General features: G+C 63.0%; 1 protein-coding gene across 2 annotated transcripts in view; it reads left to right on the top strand.

Annotated features, from left to right (window-relative positions):
• OLFM1 (olfactomedin 1) overlaps nt 1-19,744 on the top strand; it is a 29,770-nt gene extending 10,026 nt beyond the window's left edge. The window contains exons 1-6 of one of the 2 annotated variants that reach the window (XM_037036565.1): nt 941-1,370; nt 3,321-3,470; nt 7,345-7,500; nt 9,374-9,593; nt 14,093-14,199; nt 18,151-19,744. In XM_037036565.1, coding sequence (XP_036892460.1) covers nt 1,221-1,370; nt 3,321-3,470; nt 7,345-7,500; nt 9,374-9,593; nt 14,093-14,199; nt 18,151-18,825 — 1,458 coding nt within the window. In that variant the 5' untranslated portion in view covers nt 941-1,220 and the 3' untranslated portion in view covers nt 18,826-19,744. Of the gene's footprint in view, nt 1-940; nt 1,371-3,320; nt 3,471-7,344; nt 7,501-9,373; nt 9,594-14,092; nt 14,200-18,150 lie in introns of those variants that run through there. The other variant, XM_037036566.1, reaches the window with a different exon arrangement.
• Nucleotides 19,745-20,883: the final 1,139 nt, after the last annotated feature.

Here is a 20,883-nt window from a genome sequence, read left to right as displayed (position 1 = left end):
ACGTCCACCCAGGATGGGAGGTGCATTTGCGGAGCGGCGTGGAGGGGGTTATGGGGTGCGGGTGCGGGCCTTCCCAAAGCGCTGGGAGCGTTCAGTGGGGAGGCCTGCAGAAAAAGCCCCCCTCTGGTCGCCTTGAGAAGAAATAAGCCCATGGAGGTGTTTGACCCCGTCACCCTGAGACCCCGAGGAGACTCCCGCGTCCTCCTTCCGAAGCCGCAGACGGCTGGCGGCTGGGGCCGGCCTGCCCTGCCGCTGCCTGGGCAGCTGGACCGGGGTTCCAGACCCAGCGCCCCACCATCACACTACTTGTGGGCGGGGTCCCTTTAGCGCCCCTGCTGGGGTGCCTGAGCCCCGAACCCACACCCAACCTCCACCTGCACCCAGGAGCCCACGGGCGGGCGCCCGCGCGGTCAGTAGAACCCCTCTTCCCAAAGGCCTTCCAGCCCCTGGCTGCCCAGGGCTCCCCAGCAGCTCTCCCTTCACACCCCCGTCCCCTCCCCCAGCGCTGGGCTGCTTTTGGAGCCTGCCACTAGCTCGCCTGCCCGCCCGACCGCTGGGAGCCTGGAGCTCCCCGTGAACGAGGTCCCCAGCAGCAGGCCCCGGAGGAAGTGTGGTCTCTGAGGTCCCGGATCCGCTCCGCCCCGCTGGACCCGGCCGGAGGGCGGTGAGGGGGCGGCCGGTCGGCGCAGCTAAGCCGCGGGCGGACTTTTATTATTTCGGGGTGGCGGTCTGTCTGTCCTCCACGGTCAGCCCATCCCAACTCCTGGCGACTGAGGTTTGCAGACCTAACAGCCAGCAGCCAGGGGGCGGCGGGGAGCCGGAGCCGGGAGGAAAAATCCACCCATTTCCTGGGCAGATTGCGTCGCCGGCCTTGTCCCCGCCTCCCGCCCCGGCCCCCGCGCGCGGTCCGCCTGGCGCTCAGAGTCGAGCCGGCGGCCCTTCCCGGCGGAGGCAGGGCGCGGAGCGGCGCGGCGGGCGCGGCGGCACTGGTGCCCGCACGGCGGCGGGGCGCGCAGAGGCCGCCGGCGGCCCTTCTCCCTGCTCCCGGAGGCGGCGCACCATGGCCGGGGAGCGCGGGGCGGCGGCGGGCGTGCGGCGGCGGGCCGAGGGGGCGCGGGGACACGGCCGGGCGCCCCTGCCCGCCGCGGTGCCCGCCGCCTGAGGCCGACCGGGGGCGCGGAGCCGGCGCGGCGCGGGCGCAGGAGGCGACTCGAGGCGCGATGTCGGTGCCGCTGCTCAAGATCGGGGTCGTGCTTAGCACCATGGCCATGATCACCAACTGGATGTCCCAGACGCTGCCCTCGCTCGTGGGCCTCAACACCACCCGGCTCTCGGCGGCCCGCGGCGGGACGCTCGACCGCAGCACCGGTGTAAGTGCGCCCGCCGCCCGCCTTCGCGGCCCCCTCCCTCGCTCCTCCCCGACCCCAACCCAGGGCTGGACGGACGCCGCCCGGAGTCGGGCACCGGGGCAGGGTGTGGGCAGGGGCCAGGGGGCGGCTCCTCTAGCGCTGCAGTGGCGACCCTGCTCCCCACGCGCCCCGCCGGCCACTCCCGCCGGGGTCCCCCCACACTCCGGCCACGCTTCCCTGCTTTACCCGGTCCCCTCTCAAGGTGGGGGATGCCGGCTCCCGGACTCACTCAGGCTTGGAGTCCTCACTCAACTAACGACAAGTTCCTCCTTGATAAGGTTAGGACTCTGAGGCAGGGACTTGGGGACTTGTCCAAGGTCACTGGACAAGTGAGGGCTGGAGACGCAGCCGCTCCACCCGGGTCTGGCTGGATCCGCCCAGGGCTCCGAGCGAAGCCCGCCCTACTTTGTAAAAGCCGGACTCCACCGGCCTGGCCCCGGGGTGGGGAGCTGGTACCCTCGGCTGCCTGTGCCTCCGGAAGTCCCTGGGCGCTTCTCCCTCCTTACCCCCACGAGAAGGTCGGTCCAGAAAGGGTGTAGAGGGGCCGGGGGCCATGCCCCTGGCTGCCCCTGGTTTTTCCTGGCTGCGGAGCTCACCCCTCGCCTTCCGCGCCCGCCCCGCTCCCGCCCCGCCTCTCCTCTCCAGGCTTGGGGGTGGGGGCCAGCGCCCGGCTGCTCCTGGGCAAGGCTGACTTAGCGGTGGGCGAGTCGGACCACCTTGAGCCCCCACTGAGGGCCCAAGGAGGGGTGCGCCGGCCGGCCGGACGGCCAGCCAGCTGGAAGGAGAGGTGAAGGACACGGGCTCCTGTGCCCTTTTGTCGCTGTCGAGGGCACAGAGCTCTGGGAGGAGGCCTCCAAGGGACCCCCTCCTGAGACGCTTATCGCCTCACCTGACGTGTGGAGGACTGCACCTACCGCCTCCTTCACACCGACTTGGCTCCGCCTCTGGATGGGGAGCGCCGGCTGGAGATGAATGAACTGGAATGTACCCCCACTCCAGTCTCTCCCCACCCGCCTCTCTGGGCCCATGCTAAAAATAGCCGAGGTGCCCTGACGCCACTGGGCAGGCTGCAGGGGCCTCCTGAGGGGCAGGGGCCTCCGGAAGGGGCCGGGGCTGTGCTCTGGCCTCCGCCTGGTCGGGACCACCTGAGCTGGGCTGCAAGGTGACACTGGCCATTCACACGCTGGTCTCTTGGTAGCCCTTGGGCACACCTCAGGACTGGGTGTGACACCGGGCACAGCATGTCACCAGAAACTTGGGTGTTGGTGACATCCACCAAATGGCTCGTGGGTGGCGGCCCGCACAGAGGTGGCCACCTGGCGTTTTCTGGGGCAGGCTGTGCCAGGCGGCCAGTGGGAAGACCGTGGGGCTCGAGGCTCCTCGGAGCGGGCCAACAGGCTGCTGGGTCCCGGCTATCCATGGCTTGCCAGCCGGCACTTCATCTCCAGAGCAGCCGAACCAGGCTACGCCACCCCCTCCCCCCTCCCCCCGCCTGCCTTAAGGGGAAGAGATCTTGTTTCTCAATCCCGTGCCCACTGTGAGTCAAGCAGCCTGCCCTTCCTGCCTCCCTCCCCTGCAGCTACGCCCTGTGCTCGCCCCTCCCCCCGCTACCTCACGGGTCCCTTAGGTCACATACCAAAACTACGATATCCCTTGAATTCAAAAAAATTGAAAGAGTTGCCCCCGTTTGGCTCCCTTCCAGCCCTGGGGCCCCTGACGGGAGACTGCCTCTTTGTTCTCGGGGACCCCTTTCCTCCCCGTGGTCAGAATGTGTCTTGAGAGCACTTTCCTCTGCTTCCCACCCCCCTGGGGGGCAGTCGTGGACCCCCTTCCCCGTGCCCTGCCTCACGTCTCGCTCTCTCTTCCCGCCTTCCCCCACCCCTGCCCCCGCCCCCCCCCCCCCGCCTCCAGGTGTTGCCCACCAACCCTGAGGAGAGCTGGCAGGTGTACAGCTCCGCCCAGGACAGCGAGGGCAGGTGCATATGCACAGTAGTCGCCCCCCAGCAGACCATGTGCTCGCGGGACGCCCGCACGAAACAGCTGAGGCAGCTGCTGGAGAAGGTGAGTCTGTGCAGGCTGCATGGGTGCGTGTGCATGCGGGCGCGTGCATGCGTGCAGGTGTGCGTTCACCCACCAAGGCGTGGCAGCCTGCAGGGTCCGTTCCAGCTCCACTGCCTCACTGTCTCCCGAGAGGGATATTTGGGAATGAAGGAATGGCCAGGTGGTGACACCCCAAGGGTGGCCCAGGACGGTGCACGCCCCTCCCCAGGGGACTGTCTCTCCCAGGGGTGCCCACTCCCCGCAGTCCTGAGGGCTGCATCCCTAGCAGCTCCGGGGGCCCAGGGGCGCTCCACCACTTAGATTGTACCCAAGGGGACTTCTTGCCCGGCCTGCCTGTGCATGGTTGGATGCAGCTGTGCCCCACTGTGGATGTGTCCTTGGCACAGGAACAGATTAAGTTGTCACCTTTGTAACCCACCTGGGGACAGCACAGAGCAGTTCGCATCCACATTTTCAATCTCTCATTTCACTTACCTTCACAAGAGCTGTGTGAAGTGGGTGAGATTTCCACCCCATTTCAAGAAGTGGAACCTCAGGACCAGGCAGGGGGGCTGACTCACCCCACACAGACTGCTGCTTAGCGGGGGCCGTTCACACCTGGGTCCCAGCTGCCCGCAGGCCGTGTGGCCTCCACCCCACAGAGGTGGCCACTCTGGGTGGCAGGGCCAACTTGGCTCCTGGCACAGTCCCCCCGAAGGGCCCTGGATGCTCAGAGCCCGAGGGTCGGGGTCCCCTGGGGGCTCCCGGGGGGGAGGGGGCGTGCCCTCTGTCCCACTCCTCGCCCCCCCAAGGACAGGGGGTCCCTCACTCCCTGAGAGAGCGGGGTCACACCACACGCAGCTCACACCATGCAACAACACCACACAGATGACTCACACCCACGCACACAGGCACTCACACGTGCACATACATCACACACAAATACACACATACCCCACACACCATACACACAGATACATCACAGCCTCACACAGGTAGCATATACCTCACATACACACCAACACACACACACACACACACACACAGAGCAGGAAAGCCGTGGCTCCCCCCTCGGGTGGGGACAGGAGAGCAGCCTTCTGTGGACACGGTCCGGGGCGGCCCTGGCAGCCAGCAGGCAGGGCAGGTCCTGCCGGTCCCGGCGGGTCCTCTCCCTGGCCACCGTGGAGCGTGCCTGAGCAGCCCGTTCCCTCTGGCAGGCGGTGGCACGGCAGCAGCCATGGTGCCACAGGTCCCTCAGCCTTCTCCCCCCTAAGGGACGGTGCCTGTGTTAGCCACCGAGTAAGTCATATAGAGAGAACGAATGTAAAACACTCTTACTAGACTCCACAAACATTTATTAACAGTGAACAAGACCAACAGCCTAATTGAGCCTTTAATTATTCAGAACTTCGGAGGAGAGAGCTGGAGCCTGGAGGGGCCTGTGGGGCTGCTGGGGCCGGGACCTCCAGCTCCCGGGAGGGGACAGAAAGCCAGTACGGGCTTCCGGAAAGCTCCAGGAGCCCTGGGGCCGCAGGCCCGGGAGCGCCTCTTCCTGCCTGCTTATAGGCCCCGGCGTCCGTGCTGGAGCAGCGCGGCCCGGTTCACACCCCCGGCGGGCGCCGCGCTCTACAGGGCAGAAGCCATTTGCTGTGAGAACACTCCGGCACTCTGCTAGCAAGGGGCAGGGCTGCCATCTGCTACTCCGCCGCTCGGTCAGGCTCCCCGCCACCCTCCTCTTCTCATGGCTGGGGCGGGGCCCAACAGGGGGCTGCCGTGGGGATGCGGCCCCGATGCTGTCTGGCAGGGTGCTCATCGCCAGTGATGGGGAGTCCCCCCTCCGCCCCAAGTCTGCATAGTGGCCCCACGCCACAGCCCGCCTGCGGTGGGCCTGGGGCCTACACCCAGCAGCTCTGGCTGTCATTGGCCTGGAGTCCTGGGGAGGTGGCGGGGTCAGGGTGGAGGGCCATGGGAGCTTGGAAGGCCAGCGGGGCCCCACTCCCGGCGCTTCAAAGATGCGCACAGGCAGGGCCCTGGGTTTGACAGGCGTGCTCGGCGGTGAGGCCAGGGTGTGACGGCAGACAAGTTACTCAAGCCCGGGACCCTTGGATGTAAAATGGGGCTCGAAATGGCACCCTCCTCCCAGGCAAGATAAGTGACTGACGGGCTCAGTGTGTGGAACACGGCTCATCGACTTGAGCAATTAGTTATCCCCGCAAGGCTGGGTGTGTCCGAAACCCACCCCCGACGCCGGCAGGAGATGAGAGAGCGGACGCTGTTGTCAGAGAGGGGCCTGCAATCCTCCACCTCCTCCCAGGCGAGAGGACCCCCCGGTTGCGGTTACAGGTGTGAGGGAGGCCTGGTCCCCCTCCCTCAGTGGGTCTCCTGTCCGACAGAGTGGTTGCGACAGGTGTGCAGGCACTGTGCCAGCAAGGTGGCATCGTTTCCAAGCTGTAGGCGGCCACTTTGGGCTCTGCGCATCAGGGAGGTCTCCCTGGAGGCAGTGCCATTTGGGCCTTGAAAGGCAAAAGGAAGCAAACATGACAAGTTTTCTCCCAAGAAGTGCTGCAGTTATGGGAAGTGACCGAATAAGAGAGGTGAGGGGCACGGGGAGACTTAGGTAACAGAGCGCATATGTCGTAGTTCCCACAAAGCGTCTAGAGAGAAAGGGTCAGACAGAGTCTGGCTCACGGGCTGTGTCCTGCCACCGGGACTTTTCAGCGGAATTCGAGTGCGTTACTTTCGAATAACAAGTCGTAAAATCCCCGGCGTGTTTAAGGGCACGGTGAACCACGCCCGTTGCCTCTCACCGAGAAGACTTTTACTTGTCTCTTATTTTATTTTACTTTATTTGGGGGGGTGTGGGGTGCAGTAAGAAGCGGAAACCACCCCACCAGGCAAAGCTGAGCCTCATACCCAAACGGTCATTTTCCTAAAAGGGGGAGTATTTCCAAAATCAGCAGAAACTCAGAAATGACGGTTTGTGGTTAGAGGCGAGGTCCCTTCGTCCCTCGAGGCCAGACTGGACTCTGAGCACACGCTCCACTCGCTGCCAGCCACTGCGACACTGGCAGAGCCCCACCCCAGCACGCTCGCCCCCCCCCCCCAGTCACAAGCTGACTTCCTAAAAATAACAAGCAGGCGGCTGGGTGGAAACGGTTTTCTTCTGAGCTCCCCGGAACCCTGTTGAATATTAAAGTTCCGTCCTGAGGCGAGACTGCATTCAGACCTGCCTGTAAGGATGTCAAACAGCGATTCTTCATTTGCTGGGTGATGGATTCCTGACTCCGGGCCCGAACGGCCGTGTTTGCAGAGCGGGCGCCTCCCTGTTATGTTGCCGGGTGTGATGGATGGCGCACGGGTTGGGGGAGGAGGGCGCGCCAAGGGGTCCCACAGAGCAGCCCCTGCTGCGTTCCGTGAGCGCGCCCGGCCAACACTCTACCCGAGGCACCCAGTGAGGCTTGGTGGGCAAGAGAAGCTGCACCCGGGCTGGGAAGGAGGGGGCCAGATACTGTCCCTCCTCACCGGGTCATCCCGCAGAACAGAGTAGGGGCCGCTCCCAAAACAGAGGGGCAAAGTTTGCCCAAAGCCGTAATCCTGGAGCCACAACCCCCCTACCCCCGCCCCGTGCAGGGCTGGGGCTCCCGCCCCGGTCTGCACCCTGGTCAAACGCCCGCACTGGAAGAGGGCAGGGGAAGGATTACCAGACTGATGGGCTGCATTTGCAGAGTGCTTGGTCCCCACGATCCCCAAGGCTGGGATTAACTGGTATAGTAAACAAGGCGCTGGCCGCTCCTGGCTGCGCGGCGGCCACGTAGAAGGCCACTGCCCTAGAAGGCCAGTAAGATTGCAGGCACTCGCCTTGGCTCCTCCCTTGAACCTGTTGCCTTTTTGACAGGTGCAAAACATGTCCCAATCCATAGAGGTCCTGGACCGGCGGACTCAGAGGGACTTGCAGTATGTGGAGAAGATGGAGAACCAGATGAAAGGGCTGGAGTCCAAGTTCAAACAGGTGGAAGAGAGTCATAAGCAGCACCTGGCCAGGCAGTTCAAGGTGCGTGTGTCCCTCCCCTCCACGATGGGCTTGTTTCCCCCCAGGCCCCCCTTTCCCTCTAGAAGTAGCGATTGCTTGCGGGGTGGGGGGTGGGGCCGGCAAGGTTCGCTCTCTGCCATCCTTGGAAAGGGACACGGCTGCCCTCACCCTGGGCCGGAGGCCGGGGCCATGGCTGCCTGCACCTGGGGCTCCTGCAGCTGTGAGTCCTGGGCCCTGAGCTGCTCGAGCCAAGTCCCAGGTCCGCTGGGGAGGGACACCATCCACCCCTGTCGCTCCACAGCTGCGACAGGCAAACCCCGTTAGCCCGGGATTAGCTTAATTGATTAGAGGTGTTTCCAAGCTGGGATCACTCGGGCTGCCTTTCACATCTGGCCTAATTTGGCTGTGACCCGGCTCGCTGTAGCGTCACGGGGAAGAGAGAGACACCAACATCTTTCTCGCTCCGTGGTGAGTGTTCCTTTTCTCCAGACCGCTCGGCATCGGAAAGCCAGGGTTTGCCCCGAAATTATATATACGTACGGACGAGTATGTATATATACCTATGCCCAGAGTGAATGCAGCCTCGAAATTATTAAACTGAGAAGGGCTATGCGCCTTCCTTAAGGTATACATGCATACTGATGAGAACCCGAGCCCAGATGGAAATGAGCAGCTCCGTCACCCAGCCCCCTCTGACCAGAAACGCTGACGCTGCCGCCTCCCTTCAGGGCCTTTCCCTGCCAACGTTTCCCTTTGATGTGCTCCTGCGTGAAGCAAGAACGAATTCGCTTTTAAAGCCATACCTGCCATAGACGAAATGGCAAGCTAATGAAGTTATAAATCTGTGTTATGAATAAAACAACAGCGGGCCGGCTCCCAAGCAGCAGAAGGGGCGGTCGGGCTGGTCGGAGGCAGGCGGACGCCTTGTCCTTGCCCCTGACCGGCCACGGGTTATCCCGGAAGGAGATTTTGGCCTGCCTGACCGAAAAGAGTTTGTGTCTCTCCCTGGAAGGCCAGCGCTCCCTCCTCTGGGGTAGAGTCAGGGTCCTCCTGAGAGGAGGGTGTCCCCCACAGCCAGGGCCAGCTGCTCCTCGGCGTGGGCACGGGCCACTCGGCCGTTCCTCCCCGTCCCCAGGTTCGGGGCACAGCGCCTCGGCGGGGAGCAACGCAAGCCCCGCCTAGCACCACGCTTTCGTGGCATTAAACGTGCCCCGGCAGCTGTCACGGAATCTCTGCATCCACCAGGGCAGTGTGTTTGGACTAACGCTAGCACTGAAGTGTGATTTTTTTTTAAGTGACCGTGAACATATCTGTCTGTGAGTGGCTGTCTGTGTGAGGCAGGCTAGTGAGGTAGCTCTTCAACGGTCTTTCGTTTTCTTGCTTGCAGGGCTAACTTAAAAGCGTTTTTTCAATGCCGCAGTGACTGAAGAAGCGTGTGTCCTGTCCCCATGAAAGAGGGCCAGACAGCTTTTTGCACCCTGCATTTTTACTCTTACTTTCCGACACTTAGCGCCATTTCACTAAGGAACCTTGACACCGACCGCGACCCTCTTTTGCATGTGACTCTAGATGCCATTCCGTGAGCCCTTTGAACCCTGTCGATGCCATTTTTGAACACGAAAAGAAAAAAAAAAAGAAAGAAACTTTGTGTATGTGACTTAAAGCATGTAACCTTAAGCTGTTGCATTCTACCTGACAATAAAGACCTTCCCAAATATGATGGTGTTCCGAAGACTGTTTCATGTGCTCTCCTAACTGTGGGACTGGACGGCCAACGGCCGGACCAGAGGTGGGAGTGTGCACGCGCCCGCACCCCGCGGGCGGCCAGGCCCCGGCAGGGCGTGACGAGTTTTTGCACGCATCGCACTGAACCCAGCTTATTTTGACCTTGCAGGCGATAAAAGCGAAAATGGATGAACTTAGGCCTTTGATACCTGTGTTGGAGGAGTACAAGGCCGATGCCAAATTGGTTTTGCAGTTTAAGGAGGAGGTCCAGAATCTGACGTCAGTGCTTAACGAGCTCCAAGAGGAAATTGGCGCCTATGACTACGATGAGCTGCAGAGCAGAGTGTCCAATCTTGAAGAGAGGCTCCGTGCGTGCATGCAAAAGCTAGGTAGGCCCAGCACCCTGCGGGGCGGGGCGGGGCGAGGCGCGGCGCGGCCCCGCCCACCGAGGCCCCGCCCACCGCGGTCCCGCCGGCGCCTGCGCAGGGCGTGGTGCTGAAGTGGACAGCGCCCTCCTGGCTTCCGGAGCCCGGGCCGGCTAGGGCTCTCGGGCAGGGCCACCGGGACAAAGCAGAGGCGCACAAGCTGCCCGCGTGTGAGCGCAGCACCCCGCCGTGTGCGGAGGCCAGCCCCCAGAGCCCCCCTGAGCTGCACATCTGGGGCAAATAGGATGATGTTAGATGTTACAAAACCACCCGAAGAGTGTGTGTGCGTGTGTGGTGGGGCCTGTTCTGGGCTGGACACGGACATCTCAGATTCCCCCCAGGTCCAGGACCAGGGCTGGGGAAGCTCAGATGCGGCACCGAGTGTAGAAAAGGGCACATCGAGGCACAGCACAGTGGGACAGGGCCCATCCTGGGAGGGTGGGACCAGGAAGCCCCGACCTCCGAGCTCCCTTCATATTTTCTAAAAGGCCCCCGGACGTGGGGCGGCCCCCCTGGGTTCTCTCTGGTGCTAGAACACCCACCTGCCTCACCGACCTTCCTGTTGATCTCTCTAACAGCCCTCCACATGTCAGCGTCCAAACCCACTTTTCCACAGTGCCCTTGAGATCCTGCTCCCCTTCTAGGCTTTCTTCGTAGAGCTGAGCTGGCCCCTCGCACCGCCGGCTTTGAGGCAAAGGTCACTCCTTTTCAGAGTGACTTTTGTAGAGCAACTCAGGGCAACTCTGCTTCATGAAGAAGCCACCCTTTGGTTTTTCTCTGGTGTTCTAACTTAGTTCCCTTTTCATCCACCCCACCCCTCCCACATGCCCCCCGTCCCTTACGATGAGCTTCACTTCTTTCCCAGAAGGAGAAGGGCCGTGATGAGGTCAGTGAGAGAGAGAGAGAACGAGCCCTGGGCCAGGGCGTCGAGCCGGCCGGCCTTCCCGAGAGGCTCCCCGAATCTAGATTGCCTTCAACTTGGCCCCCGGTTCCCAGCAAAGATACGCACCTTTAAGGCCCCCGCTCCCGAGAAAGCCTGAGGTGTGTTGGCATGAAGAACGGATCCGTGTTAATGAGCGAGTGTCTACTGCGTGTTTCCAGGGACATGCTTCCCGGTGCCCCAGTGCTAGTTCGCCAGGGGCTCGGTGACTGGGACAGTCCCCGGGGGGGCTGTGGGCTGCACAGCCTCGGCCAGCCCGCCCCACGGGGACATCCCGGGCTGTGCATGGTGCCAGAGGGTGCGGGGCTGTGTTGGTGGCGATGGGGCTGTGCGACTGTTTCTGTCAGGCACGGTCTTTGGCTTTCTGCCCACGATGGCCCTGAGCTCCCTGTCACCACCCTCTGTCCCAGACCCTTCCAACCCTTTCCCTGTGGGGTCTCTCTTGGCCTCTGAAGAACCCAGTGTTGGGGAGGAGGGGTATTTGTAACTTTTTGCCCCCAAAGCACCCCCCTTCCCTGGGATTCAGGCTGGGTATACCAGGGAGAAAACAAGATAAAACCTCCATATTTTGCACTGAATGGGGTCCAGGAGCATAAGGGAAATTCAGAGCAACAAGTTACAAATGACAACAGTGAAGGGCCTTTTCGAGGGGCACACCGCCCCTCCTGGGACAAGCAGTGTCCCCCAGCCTAGTTCTAGAAGCTAGGTGAGTTCTCCTCATGGCCTCAGGTCTTGGGTCTGTTGTGTGGTCACCCTCGGGCTGCTAAATGGATCACTGGGAAATGAAGAGAAGGTGGCTAGGCCCTCGGGGGCTGATTCTCCCTGCAGTGGGTCTGCCCTTGACCGTACCTCTGGGTTAATTCTCTTTTCAAAAGCCTGGATATGCAGACAGGCCTGCTGAGCTGGGGTCTGCAGCTGGGGCCCCAGGGTCTGCATGGAGGCTGCACCACGTGGACTCAGATGAACGGAACTGTGAGACCCCATCTAGGGGAGGCAGTAAGTGCCACAGGTGACCAGCTTGGGCCTCGCCTCTCTCCATCTGTAGAACGAAGGTGGCAGAGTCCCTGGGTGTCATTCACATCACAGGCTCCACACAGTCACCCCCATGGCATAGGTGGTAGGATAGGTAGATAGGTGGAGGCATACATGGATAGACAGACGGACAAATAGATGATTTACAGATAGACGGACAGATAGATGGCAGGCAGACTGACAGACGACAGACAGGCAGACTGGCAGGTCCAGCAGCTGCCGCTGCTTCCTCATCTGGGTTTCTGTTCAGGCTCAGCAACTTAATCACCCCCCGGGCGATGAAGCTGCTCCCTTAGCCTTTATTTCAGCCTCACAAGCAGGCAGCATCTCAGCCGCCTGTTTCCCCGCCTGGGGGTTGCGACAAGCCCAGAACCGGGAGGGCAGCCCTCAGCCACGGGGCCAGCACTGGCCGCTGTCCCCAGCGGGCAGATGTAGCTGTGATGGCCGCAGGAGGGGAGGCTGCACTGCCTTCCCCACCCTCTGCTGGGGTTCCTGGGGGGAGTCTGGCCAAGCCCCCTGGGCTCGTGCACAGGGGTGCGTCCTGGAACCCAGCTCCCGCTCGGACGCTTGCCGAGCCTCCTCCCAAGCCCCCCGTATACACCCTGAGCATCCTGACGACAGAAGAGGGCCACTCCCGTGGACTGCGTGTGTCTGCTCGGGGCTGCGAGGCCCTGCCCTGGGTCCGTTTAGATCCTGGCAGTCCCTGAGGTCTTGGCCGAGCCACTCTGGATGGAGAACCAAAAATAACTGCACTGAGGCGGGGCGGCCTCCAGGCCAGGACCTGCTGCCAGCCATGTGGAGAGCAGGGCTCCAGGGACGCTGGGCCTGCCCTGCCTGCTCTCATCAGCGGCTTTGGAGGGTGGCACTCGGCCAGAGCCCAGAGGCCTAGGGCAGGGGCACCAAGCCCAGAGAGCTGCCTGGACCTGCGACCAGCTCCCCGAAGGGGCCGGCTCCCCTTCCTCTCAGCCACAAGCCGGGAGGTCCGCGGCGTGTCCACGGTGCTGTGGCCTCCACTGAGCGCGCCCCTGTGTCTGGCTTGCTGCCAGATGCTCTCCATCGCCCAGCTGCTGTACCCCTCACGGCCCCCCTCCCGGGTGATGCCGTCATTGTAGACCAGGGACCGGGACAGCTGTCCTGGTGCCACACTCTGCCTCCCACCCCCTCTCCTGGGACAGATGGTGAAGCAAGAGACTGTGGAGGATTTTCTGAGAGAAGAAAACTGCCATCTCGAAGCACCTGAGCGATGACTCGTCCCCTCGTTCCCCCCTTCCCTCATTCATTCATTCACACCTTCTCTCTGGACCCCTCTCAGTCTCAGTCTTGGGAGACGGGTGACCACAAGCTTCTTGCCTGTGGCAGTAAGACCCCGTCACTCATGTGTGGCCCCAGGACACGTGTGGCCGCTTGCATGCGGCTTCCGTGAGGACGGAAGGTGGGGTTCAGAAGGGAGAGGTCCCTGGCAGAGCCTCCGGTTTGGGTCCAGCCCCGAAAGACAGGTGGGAAGGGGGTGGCATCGCAGGTGGAGGGGCAGCTGAGCACGGGTGTGGAGCAGGGAGACGGGCCCCTGGCCCAGCCTCTGCACAGAGCTGGGGCGCTGAGCCGCTGGTTCACCTTTGGGGTGGGCTGCAGAAGGTAGAGTTTGGCTGCCCCCAGCCCCTCCGGCCAGGCCTGGAGGAGGGGAGGACGGTACAGAGACCACGTGTCCCCAGGAGGCACTCACAGGGGTCAGGAACACGCTGCCCAGAGGCTGGCTGGGAGTGGCTGTGTGCACAGGTCAGCATCGGGCGGGACAGGAGGGTCTTCCCTCGTGTGGCGACTGCCCAGGACCATGAGGCATGGCCTGCAGGGCCCACGGGTTGTGGGAAAGGCTGGGACTGAGGCAGGAAGGCTGGGGTCCAGCTTTGGCGGTGCCTGTATGACAGGGAGGCCCCGAGAATGTGCCGCCCCGTCTGCAGCCTCTATCTGTGAGCTGGGAGGGCCCTGAGGGCATGTCCAAGGTGCCATGCCTCCCTGATCCGTCCCTGCCCGGGAGCCCTGGTTCTCTGGCCTCTGGGAGTCTTGTCCAGGCAGAGGGGCCATGCTCACCCTCCAGGGAAATCTCGCAAGCTGCCGGAGCCACTGGCCCTTCTCGGGTCGGCTCCACCTGAGGGGAGGGGCAGAGAGGGTGCTGCAGGGAAGCCCCTGCCCTCGCTTTATGGACTGAACGGCGGCTCCCGGCATCCTGTACAGAGTCTCACTACCTGACCGCAGCGTGCCCGGTGGGGAGTGAGGCGAGGAGGTGGGGGGCGGCCACCCCTCCCTCCCCTGCTGCTCTGGCTTCAGGTGCTTCTCTGGCCCTCGGCACTGGGGGGTCACCAGGAGGAGCCCAGGTGTGAGCTGCCCTCTGGCATGACCCCAGACCAAGGGCACAGAGGGTACCACGTGTCCTCCACGGTGGGCCGTCGGTCGGCCGAGGGACCCACTCGTCTCCTGTGCTCTGGCTCTCTTCCAGCTTGTGGCAAGCTGACGGGCATAAGTGACCCCGTGACCATCAAGACCTCCGGCTCGAGGTTTGGGTCCTGGATGACAGACCCCCTGGCTCCGGAAGGCGATAACAGGGTAAGCGCCCTCTGCTGGACCTGGGCCTGGGCCTGGGGGTCGTGGTCATGAGCGTGTGCCCTTGTTGGACGAGGTGGTCTCCATCCCTGGGGGCTGGCTCTCACGCTGTTTTCAGTGTGCTCACCCACCCGGCGTAGCACTCCCGGGCGGGTGGGCACTCCGGACCGAGGGGCTGGCTGTGGGAATGACAGTAGGCGACGAGGAAGCAGCAGACCCCGAGGGGCCTCCCCGGGCCTGAATCCCTCAGGCTGGGTGGACGCTCCGCCTCTGAAACCCTCAGCCGCTGGCCTGTCCATCCGGAGCTTCTGCCCTGGGAGGAGAGTCGATTCGGCCTTTCTGGTTCCAACGACACGTCATTTGTATTTCACCCGCCCATCCTTTCGTGCTGAGGGAAACTCCTGTCCCTCTTGATTTAGGAGAGAGACCAGGGTTTTTGCTTTTCCCTGGACTCTTCCCACTGGGCTAAAGAGAAAGAAGCACGTGAGTTCTCAGCGGAAGAGGGAAGCCTTATGGGTTTTGCTGTCCTTGCATGTCCATCCGCCTGACCATTGTTACCCACACTCAGCAGTCGAGAGCCCCTTTCCTTCGGTGGCTTGCAAGACATTCAGAGCAGCAGCACTTGGGGGGGGAGCAAACACTCAGGAAGAGGCTGGACCATCCAAGACCCCGGAGCCGCTCTGGGGGGTCGGGCCTGTCTCTGCAGAGTCCTGACATTTCAAGGGTGGCACCAGACATGGCCTCATATACATGAAATGTGGCCCCCGCCCTCCTTTTGGAAAGGACAGATGTGGGGACAGGACTGTGAGCTTCTGGAAACCGCCAGGGGGAGGAAGGCAGGCGTGTCTTCCTGGACGCTGCCCCAGTGTCTGCTGGAGGCGGGGTCCGGAGGGCTGGCTGCATCCGCACACCCGGACACCGCACACCCGGACACTGTGGGGTTCAGGCACGGGAAGGTGGTTACCCTTTTGCCTTCTGCATCGTGGCCACTAGCTGGTGCCTCCAATTCTCTCAGTTTAATTGGCTAATGGTCCACGTCCCACTCAGGAAACCCACCTCTATCGGAGAGTGGTTATTTAGGAGGGGTCACGTGACCTGCCCACGTCCGGAGAGAGTTGGCGGTGGTTTCGTTAACGCGGGTCTATGGCGGCGGGCTGAGTCTCCTGATACGCCCCCTGCCTACCCCCTGCCCGCCCTTCTGCGCACAGCCCACCGGCCTGGGGAGGGGCCTGGCGCCAGAGGGAATGGCCTGCAAACAGGCTCCTGGGCCCAGTGTGCTGGCACTTCGCTTGGTCTGAGAGAGTGTTCGCTCGTTATCTGTGCCGAGAGGTCGGGGCGTGGTTCGCCTCCCCTGCACAGCGAGGGTGTGGATTCGTGAAGCTTTTGGGGTGGTGATGGGCGCTCCTGGTAATTAGACATCTGCTTTCAGCTTGGTGACTTGCTCGCCCTCCAGGAAGACGGCTCTGGGGAGGGACAGAGGAGGAGGGCTGATAGGGGCGCTGCGGCCTGCTCAGAGCTCGGGGTCGGGGGCCGTTGGCAAGCCAGGCTCCAATTCCCAGCCCGCAAAGTGGCCTGTGCCCGGGTCCTGCCAGCGTTCAGGGAGAGACTGTTGTGTTTGGTTTGATCCTCTGCATTCTCCCCTCCAGTTCTGATTACACACACACGCAGGAGACCAATAACTCGCTCCAGAAAAAACGGAAAATCAATGTCTGGTCAGCTCGGGCTGGCACGGAGGGAGGGGTGGGGCGGGGGCGTGGCCAGAGGCCAGGGCTGCCAGGCCACCCTGGTGGGGGCCCAGCTAAGCTATGGCAGCAGCAGAGCCCACCCAGCTGCCAGGCATTAGCCCGGGGACCCCCCTCGGCACCCCCAGAACTGGGGCTGGGGATAGGAGCCCCTGAGCAGTCACTGGGAGACTCGCTGTGTTTCTGCACTGGGCTGCGCCCCACGCTGGGCCCCAAGGGGCAGGGACTGGCCTCACGTTCTCACCGCCCAGCTGCAGGGGTGGCTTCCAGCTTCGCTTGTTCATTACAATCCGTTAGCAGGATTTTAAAAATCTTGGTACCAAGGCCGCAACTCAAACCAGTTAACCAAGTGGGGTGGAGCTCGGGCCCAGACCCCGGGCTGTTCAGGCCCCCGGGGGAAGTGTGCAAGGCCCAGGGAAACCTGCAGAAGACCCTGAGCGTGGCCCAGTGCAGAGTGAGCGGCCGAGGCCCTGTCTGAGCGTCCAGCCGAGCACCCGGGAGCGTCAACCAAACACGGGTCCGCCCAGCTCACCCCCGGGGGACCGGGACTGTTCTGTGTGGACCGGTTCTGGGCGAGGCCAGGCAGCAGGGACGCACCTGGAGGTGACGGGTCCCATCTGAGTAAGGGGCTCGGCCAGGAGGGGGAGAGGAAGGAGATCAGAGCATACGCACTCCAGGACAGGAGCCCCAGTCCCAAGGCCCTGGGGCTTCTAGTCACGGGCCTCTCTGCTGTGCTCAGGGGCTTCTCATTGGTGACTCAGGGCCCCCAGGCCGAGAGCTGGCTGGTAGACATTGTTCTCCCTGCTCCCCGAAAACTGCAGTCTCCCGAAATGTTGTTTACTGGAAAGCAGGGTGGTTTAAAAATCCTTAATAACTTGATGCCAATTGCACCCGGTTCTGTCCACAGGAAGGAGGCGATAGATGCCGGTGCAGGGGCACTCGGACCCCGCCCTGCTGCCAGGGTCTCCGTCCTGGGCGGGGGTGGGGCAGATGTTTGTGCACGGCCACAAAGTGCTCACCTTGCCAAGATAGGGGACAGTTTGGGGGGTCAGGAGAGGTTCAGGACTGTCTTCGAACTGTCTTCAAAGAAGCAGTGAGCTCCCCGTCTCAGGAGGCAGCCAAGCAAAGGCAGGAGGGCCCATTCTGGGTGACGAGGGCAGGGGCACGTGCCCTGCGCCCCTCCTGCCCCTCACAGCCCAGCATTGCCTTCACCCTTATCCGTGACCTCATCTCTGAGGTTGAAAATACAAAAAGCCTCAAGTAGGACCCAGTTTTTTTAAAAATCTCATTAGAAACAAAAAGTACATCTGAATGGATGTCTCAGGAACACAGTCTGACTTGTAAAATTTTGAGCACCTGCATAACGCCACACCCGAAAACTTCTGTGCCAAGCCTCCCCGGCTTGGGGGTGGTAGTGGAGGGGGCCCCTGGGGTGGGGGCCGCACACAGGGGCGCAGCCGCCAGCCCCTGTGCCACCGGCTCCCGGGGCGGCCTGCTCCTTTGCTCGCACACTGAAAATGGCTAAAGCGTCTTGTACACAGTGTAGACAGTTTTGAGGCAGTCGGCATTTAAGCTACAATGGGACTCCTGGTCCCCCGTCGCCCCCAATGGGGGCCGCTCCCAAGATCAGCCTCTGGAAGCTCACACTCCTGTTGCGGACGCCGTCTCCCACTCCCTGAATGACAGAGTGAAGGCCCTTGCTGCTGTGTCCCAAATGCCAGCTGCTGCCACAGACAGCCTGGTGGCATGGAGAGTGAGGGAGGGTGCCCTTGCCGGCGACCTCGATCACGAGGGTGCGCCGAGACACCCGCTGCCCGTGCCCAGGGCTGTGCCGGGTCAGGCGGCCACGTCCTTCCCCTTCCCCGTGCCACCTTGCTGGCCTGGGCTGCACCCCCGATGGAGCTCCTTCCTCCCCCACAAGTAAGTGTGAGCCCCCCCTGCACGCCCGGGGCCAGGGTGAGAGCAGTGAACACGCAGGTGTGCCCGCAGCCTGGGGGGCACCCAACGGAGGGCTGGCCCTGGTCTTCCTTGCCACCCATGGGAGATTCGGGTGCCCCCCTCCCCTGGCCGGTCCCCAGACGGGACGCCTCTTCGTCTGGAGTTTGGCGGGGAGGGTGCAGCACCGCATCACTGTGCTTGCGCCGCCCTGGGTCCCTCCGCGCCTTCGGGCGCCCGCCCCCGCGGGTCGGCTGACGGTCTGCTCTGCCCGCAGGTCTGGTACATGGACGGCTACCACAACAACCGCTTCGTGCGGGAGTACCGGTCCATGGCCGACTTCATGGCCACGGACAACTTCACGTCGCACCGCCTGCCGCACCCCTGGTCCGGCACCGGCCAGGTGGTGTACAACGGCTCCATCTACTTCAACAAGTTCCAGAGCCACATCGTCATCCGGTTCGACCTGAGGTCGGAGAGCATCCTGAAGATGCGCAGCCTGGACTACGCCGGCTACAACAACATGTACCACTACGCCTGGGGCGGCCACTCGGACATCGACCTCATGGTGGACGAGAACGGGCTGTGGGCCGTCTACGCCACCAACCAGAACGCGGGCAACATCGTGGTCAGCAAGCTGGACCCCGTGTCCCTGCAGGTGCTGCAGACCTGGAACACCAGCTACCCCAAGCGCAGCGCCGGCGAGGCCTTCATCATCTGCGGGACCCTCTACGTCACCAACGGCTACTCGGGGGGCACCAAGGTGCACTACGCCTTCCAGACCAACGCCTCCACCTACGAGTACATTGACATCCCCTTCCAGAACAAGTACTCGCACATCTCCATGCTGGACTACAACCCCAGGGACCGCGCCCTGTACGCCTGGAACAACGGCCACCAGGTCCTCTACAACGTCACCCTCTTCCACGTCATCCGGTCCGACGAGTTGTAGCCGCCCCCGCCTGGCCCCCCGCGGACGTCCCCGCGACACCGACCGCAGTGATCCGGGAAACGCGTCGGCGACGCGCGACCTCCGGGTGTCTCCGGCTCGGGCCAGAGGGCGACAGGTTTGGGAGGAGCCCCCGCCCCCAACTTTGCAGCTGGAACTGCAGCCCCGGGCTCCCTGCGCCGCCCTGGCCCCCTCTTCAGTCAAACAAGGAACTGACGGAGTCAGGCCAGGTCTGTCTGTCGGCCAGCTCTCGCCCGAGGACACCCCGCGGTGGGGGTCGCCCGGACCTTCCCTTAGACTGTGGTCAGTTGCGCTAAAAGGCAGGCCCGTCGCGTCCAGGGGTGCCCCAGCCACCCTCGGCGTCCAGAGAGGCGGGCGCAGGCTGCGCCGGCCGGCGCCCCGTCCCAGCCGCTGCCCCTCCAACGTGTGCTGTGTCTTAGATTAACGTGCTGAAACCCCCGTAGCCCGTGCCCAGTGTCTAGTCCCTGCCACTTGGCGGCGGCAGCAGCAGCGTGCGAACGCCCCTGCCCGCCGCGTGTCGTGTGCCGTGTGTCCCTGTCCCTTGAGGTGGTGGCCCCGTCCGTCCGGTGTGTGCCGTGGGTGTCGTCATGCAGTGCCGTAGTTGGGATCAGTAAGTGGGTGGTTCTTGTTGCTAAAAGAAAACTCCTAACCAGTGTTCGCCCTCGTAGAGAGATGCCCAAGTTCACGCTGACAGTCATCAGAGGGACCGTCTCTTCTTGTCCAACGATGCGACCTCGTAGCCACAGATGGGAAGCACTCCTCTGGGGAGGCCGGGTTCCCACGGGAAGGGCGTGTCCCCCAGGGCATCAGTGTGCGGAAAGTACATTTTTTAAGTAAAAAAAGAGGGGGACTTTGTACTCTCCAGTTAGATCTAAGGAACAATAAACGTAATTAGGAGATGTTCTTGCTTCCCTTGTTATTTCTGAGGGTTCTTTAAACGCTGGGGTTTTTCCAGAGCCTCAGGGGACAAGGAGTAGGAGGCCCCTCCGAAGGGGAAGGGCGGGCCCCCTTAAGGGAGTTGGCAGTGGACACATCCCCTTTGGGTCTCTGACCGCCCATCCTCCAAAGTCGGGGCCTGGAGCTCCTCTTGGGCTCCCCTCCCAGTTTAGGCGATTGGAGTCAGGGCTCCTCCCCGGGGACCCCCACCCCCACCCCCACCCCACCCCTACTGACTCCGCCTGCCAGGCCCCCCCAAGGTCGCAGCTGGAAGGAGTCTGGGGCTGGCCTCTGCTCTAGATGTGGCAAAGGGGACACCAGCAGAGACTTTGCCGGAGTGGGGGAGGGGAACCTCAGGCCCTCAGGCCAGTTCGCTCAACTAGGGGCTGAGGTGGGTACAGGAGGTGAGAGCGGGCCCCCACTCTGGGATCTGGACCCCCAGGCCTTGGAGACAGAGGCCGTAGGACATCCCGGGAGCCCAAGCACCGGAGATGCGGAGTCTCCGCCCACCGGCTCCCAGCAGGTCCTGAGGTTTCCGCAGGACAGGCCACGCCTCAGTGTCCCTAGCCCTTCCGAGTTCCCTGGGGCTGTGTGCCAGCCGGAAAAGGGACACTGGGCCTCCTTTCACAAGACAGCATTCAGGACCCAGCCTTGGAGGTCGAGGTGTGGTGCAACCTCCCCTCCCCTCTGCCCGGCCCAGTGGCACCAGGGTGCCAGGCAGGGACGCGGGCCCTGGGGGACACCAGCTGTCCTCGGGAGGCTGGCCCAGCTGGCACTGCCCTCCGACCAGTGAGCAGATGAGCCCACACACTTCCTGAGCCTCCGTCATCTGTCCTGGAGGGACAGCCGGCCGGTACCTGGTGGTTGTTGGTGGCACGTACGTGGGGCGCAGCCGACGTTCCCAGTGCTCTGTGCATGCAGAGTCGGTCTGAGGGCATCCAGGAAGCCATGACGCGGCCTCTATGCCCACTCAGAGGCTGGAGCCAGTCGGGGAGGGAGGCCGCTGCAGGTATGGGGACCATAGCAGGTGCCCTGGTGACCGGCCCCGGCCAGTAGTCAGCAGAATCCAGGATGAAAACAGGGTGGGGGCTCCCTGGCCCCCCC

This window comes from Sturnira hondurensis, unplaced genomic scaffold (genome assembly GCF_014824575.4).
Source record: "Sturnira hondurensis isolate 20B ecotype Veracruz unplaced genomic scaffold, ASM1482457v3 Scaffold0022908, whole genome shotgun sequence".
NCBI lineage: Eukaryota > Metazoa > Chordata > Mammalia > Chiroptera > Phyllostomidae > Sturnira > Sturnira hondurensis.
The sequence above is the reverse complement of the archived record's forward strand: the minus strand, read 5'-3'. Positions and strand labels throughout refer to the sequence as shown.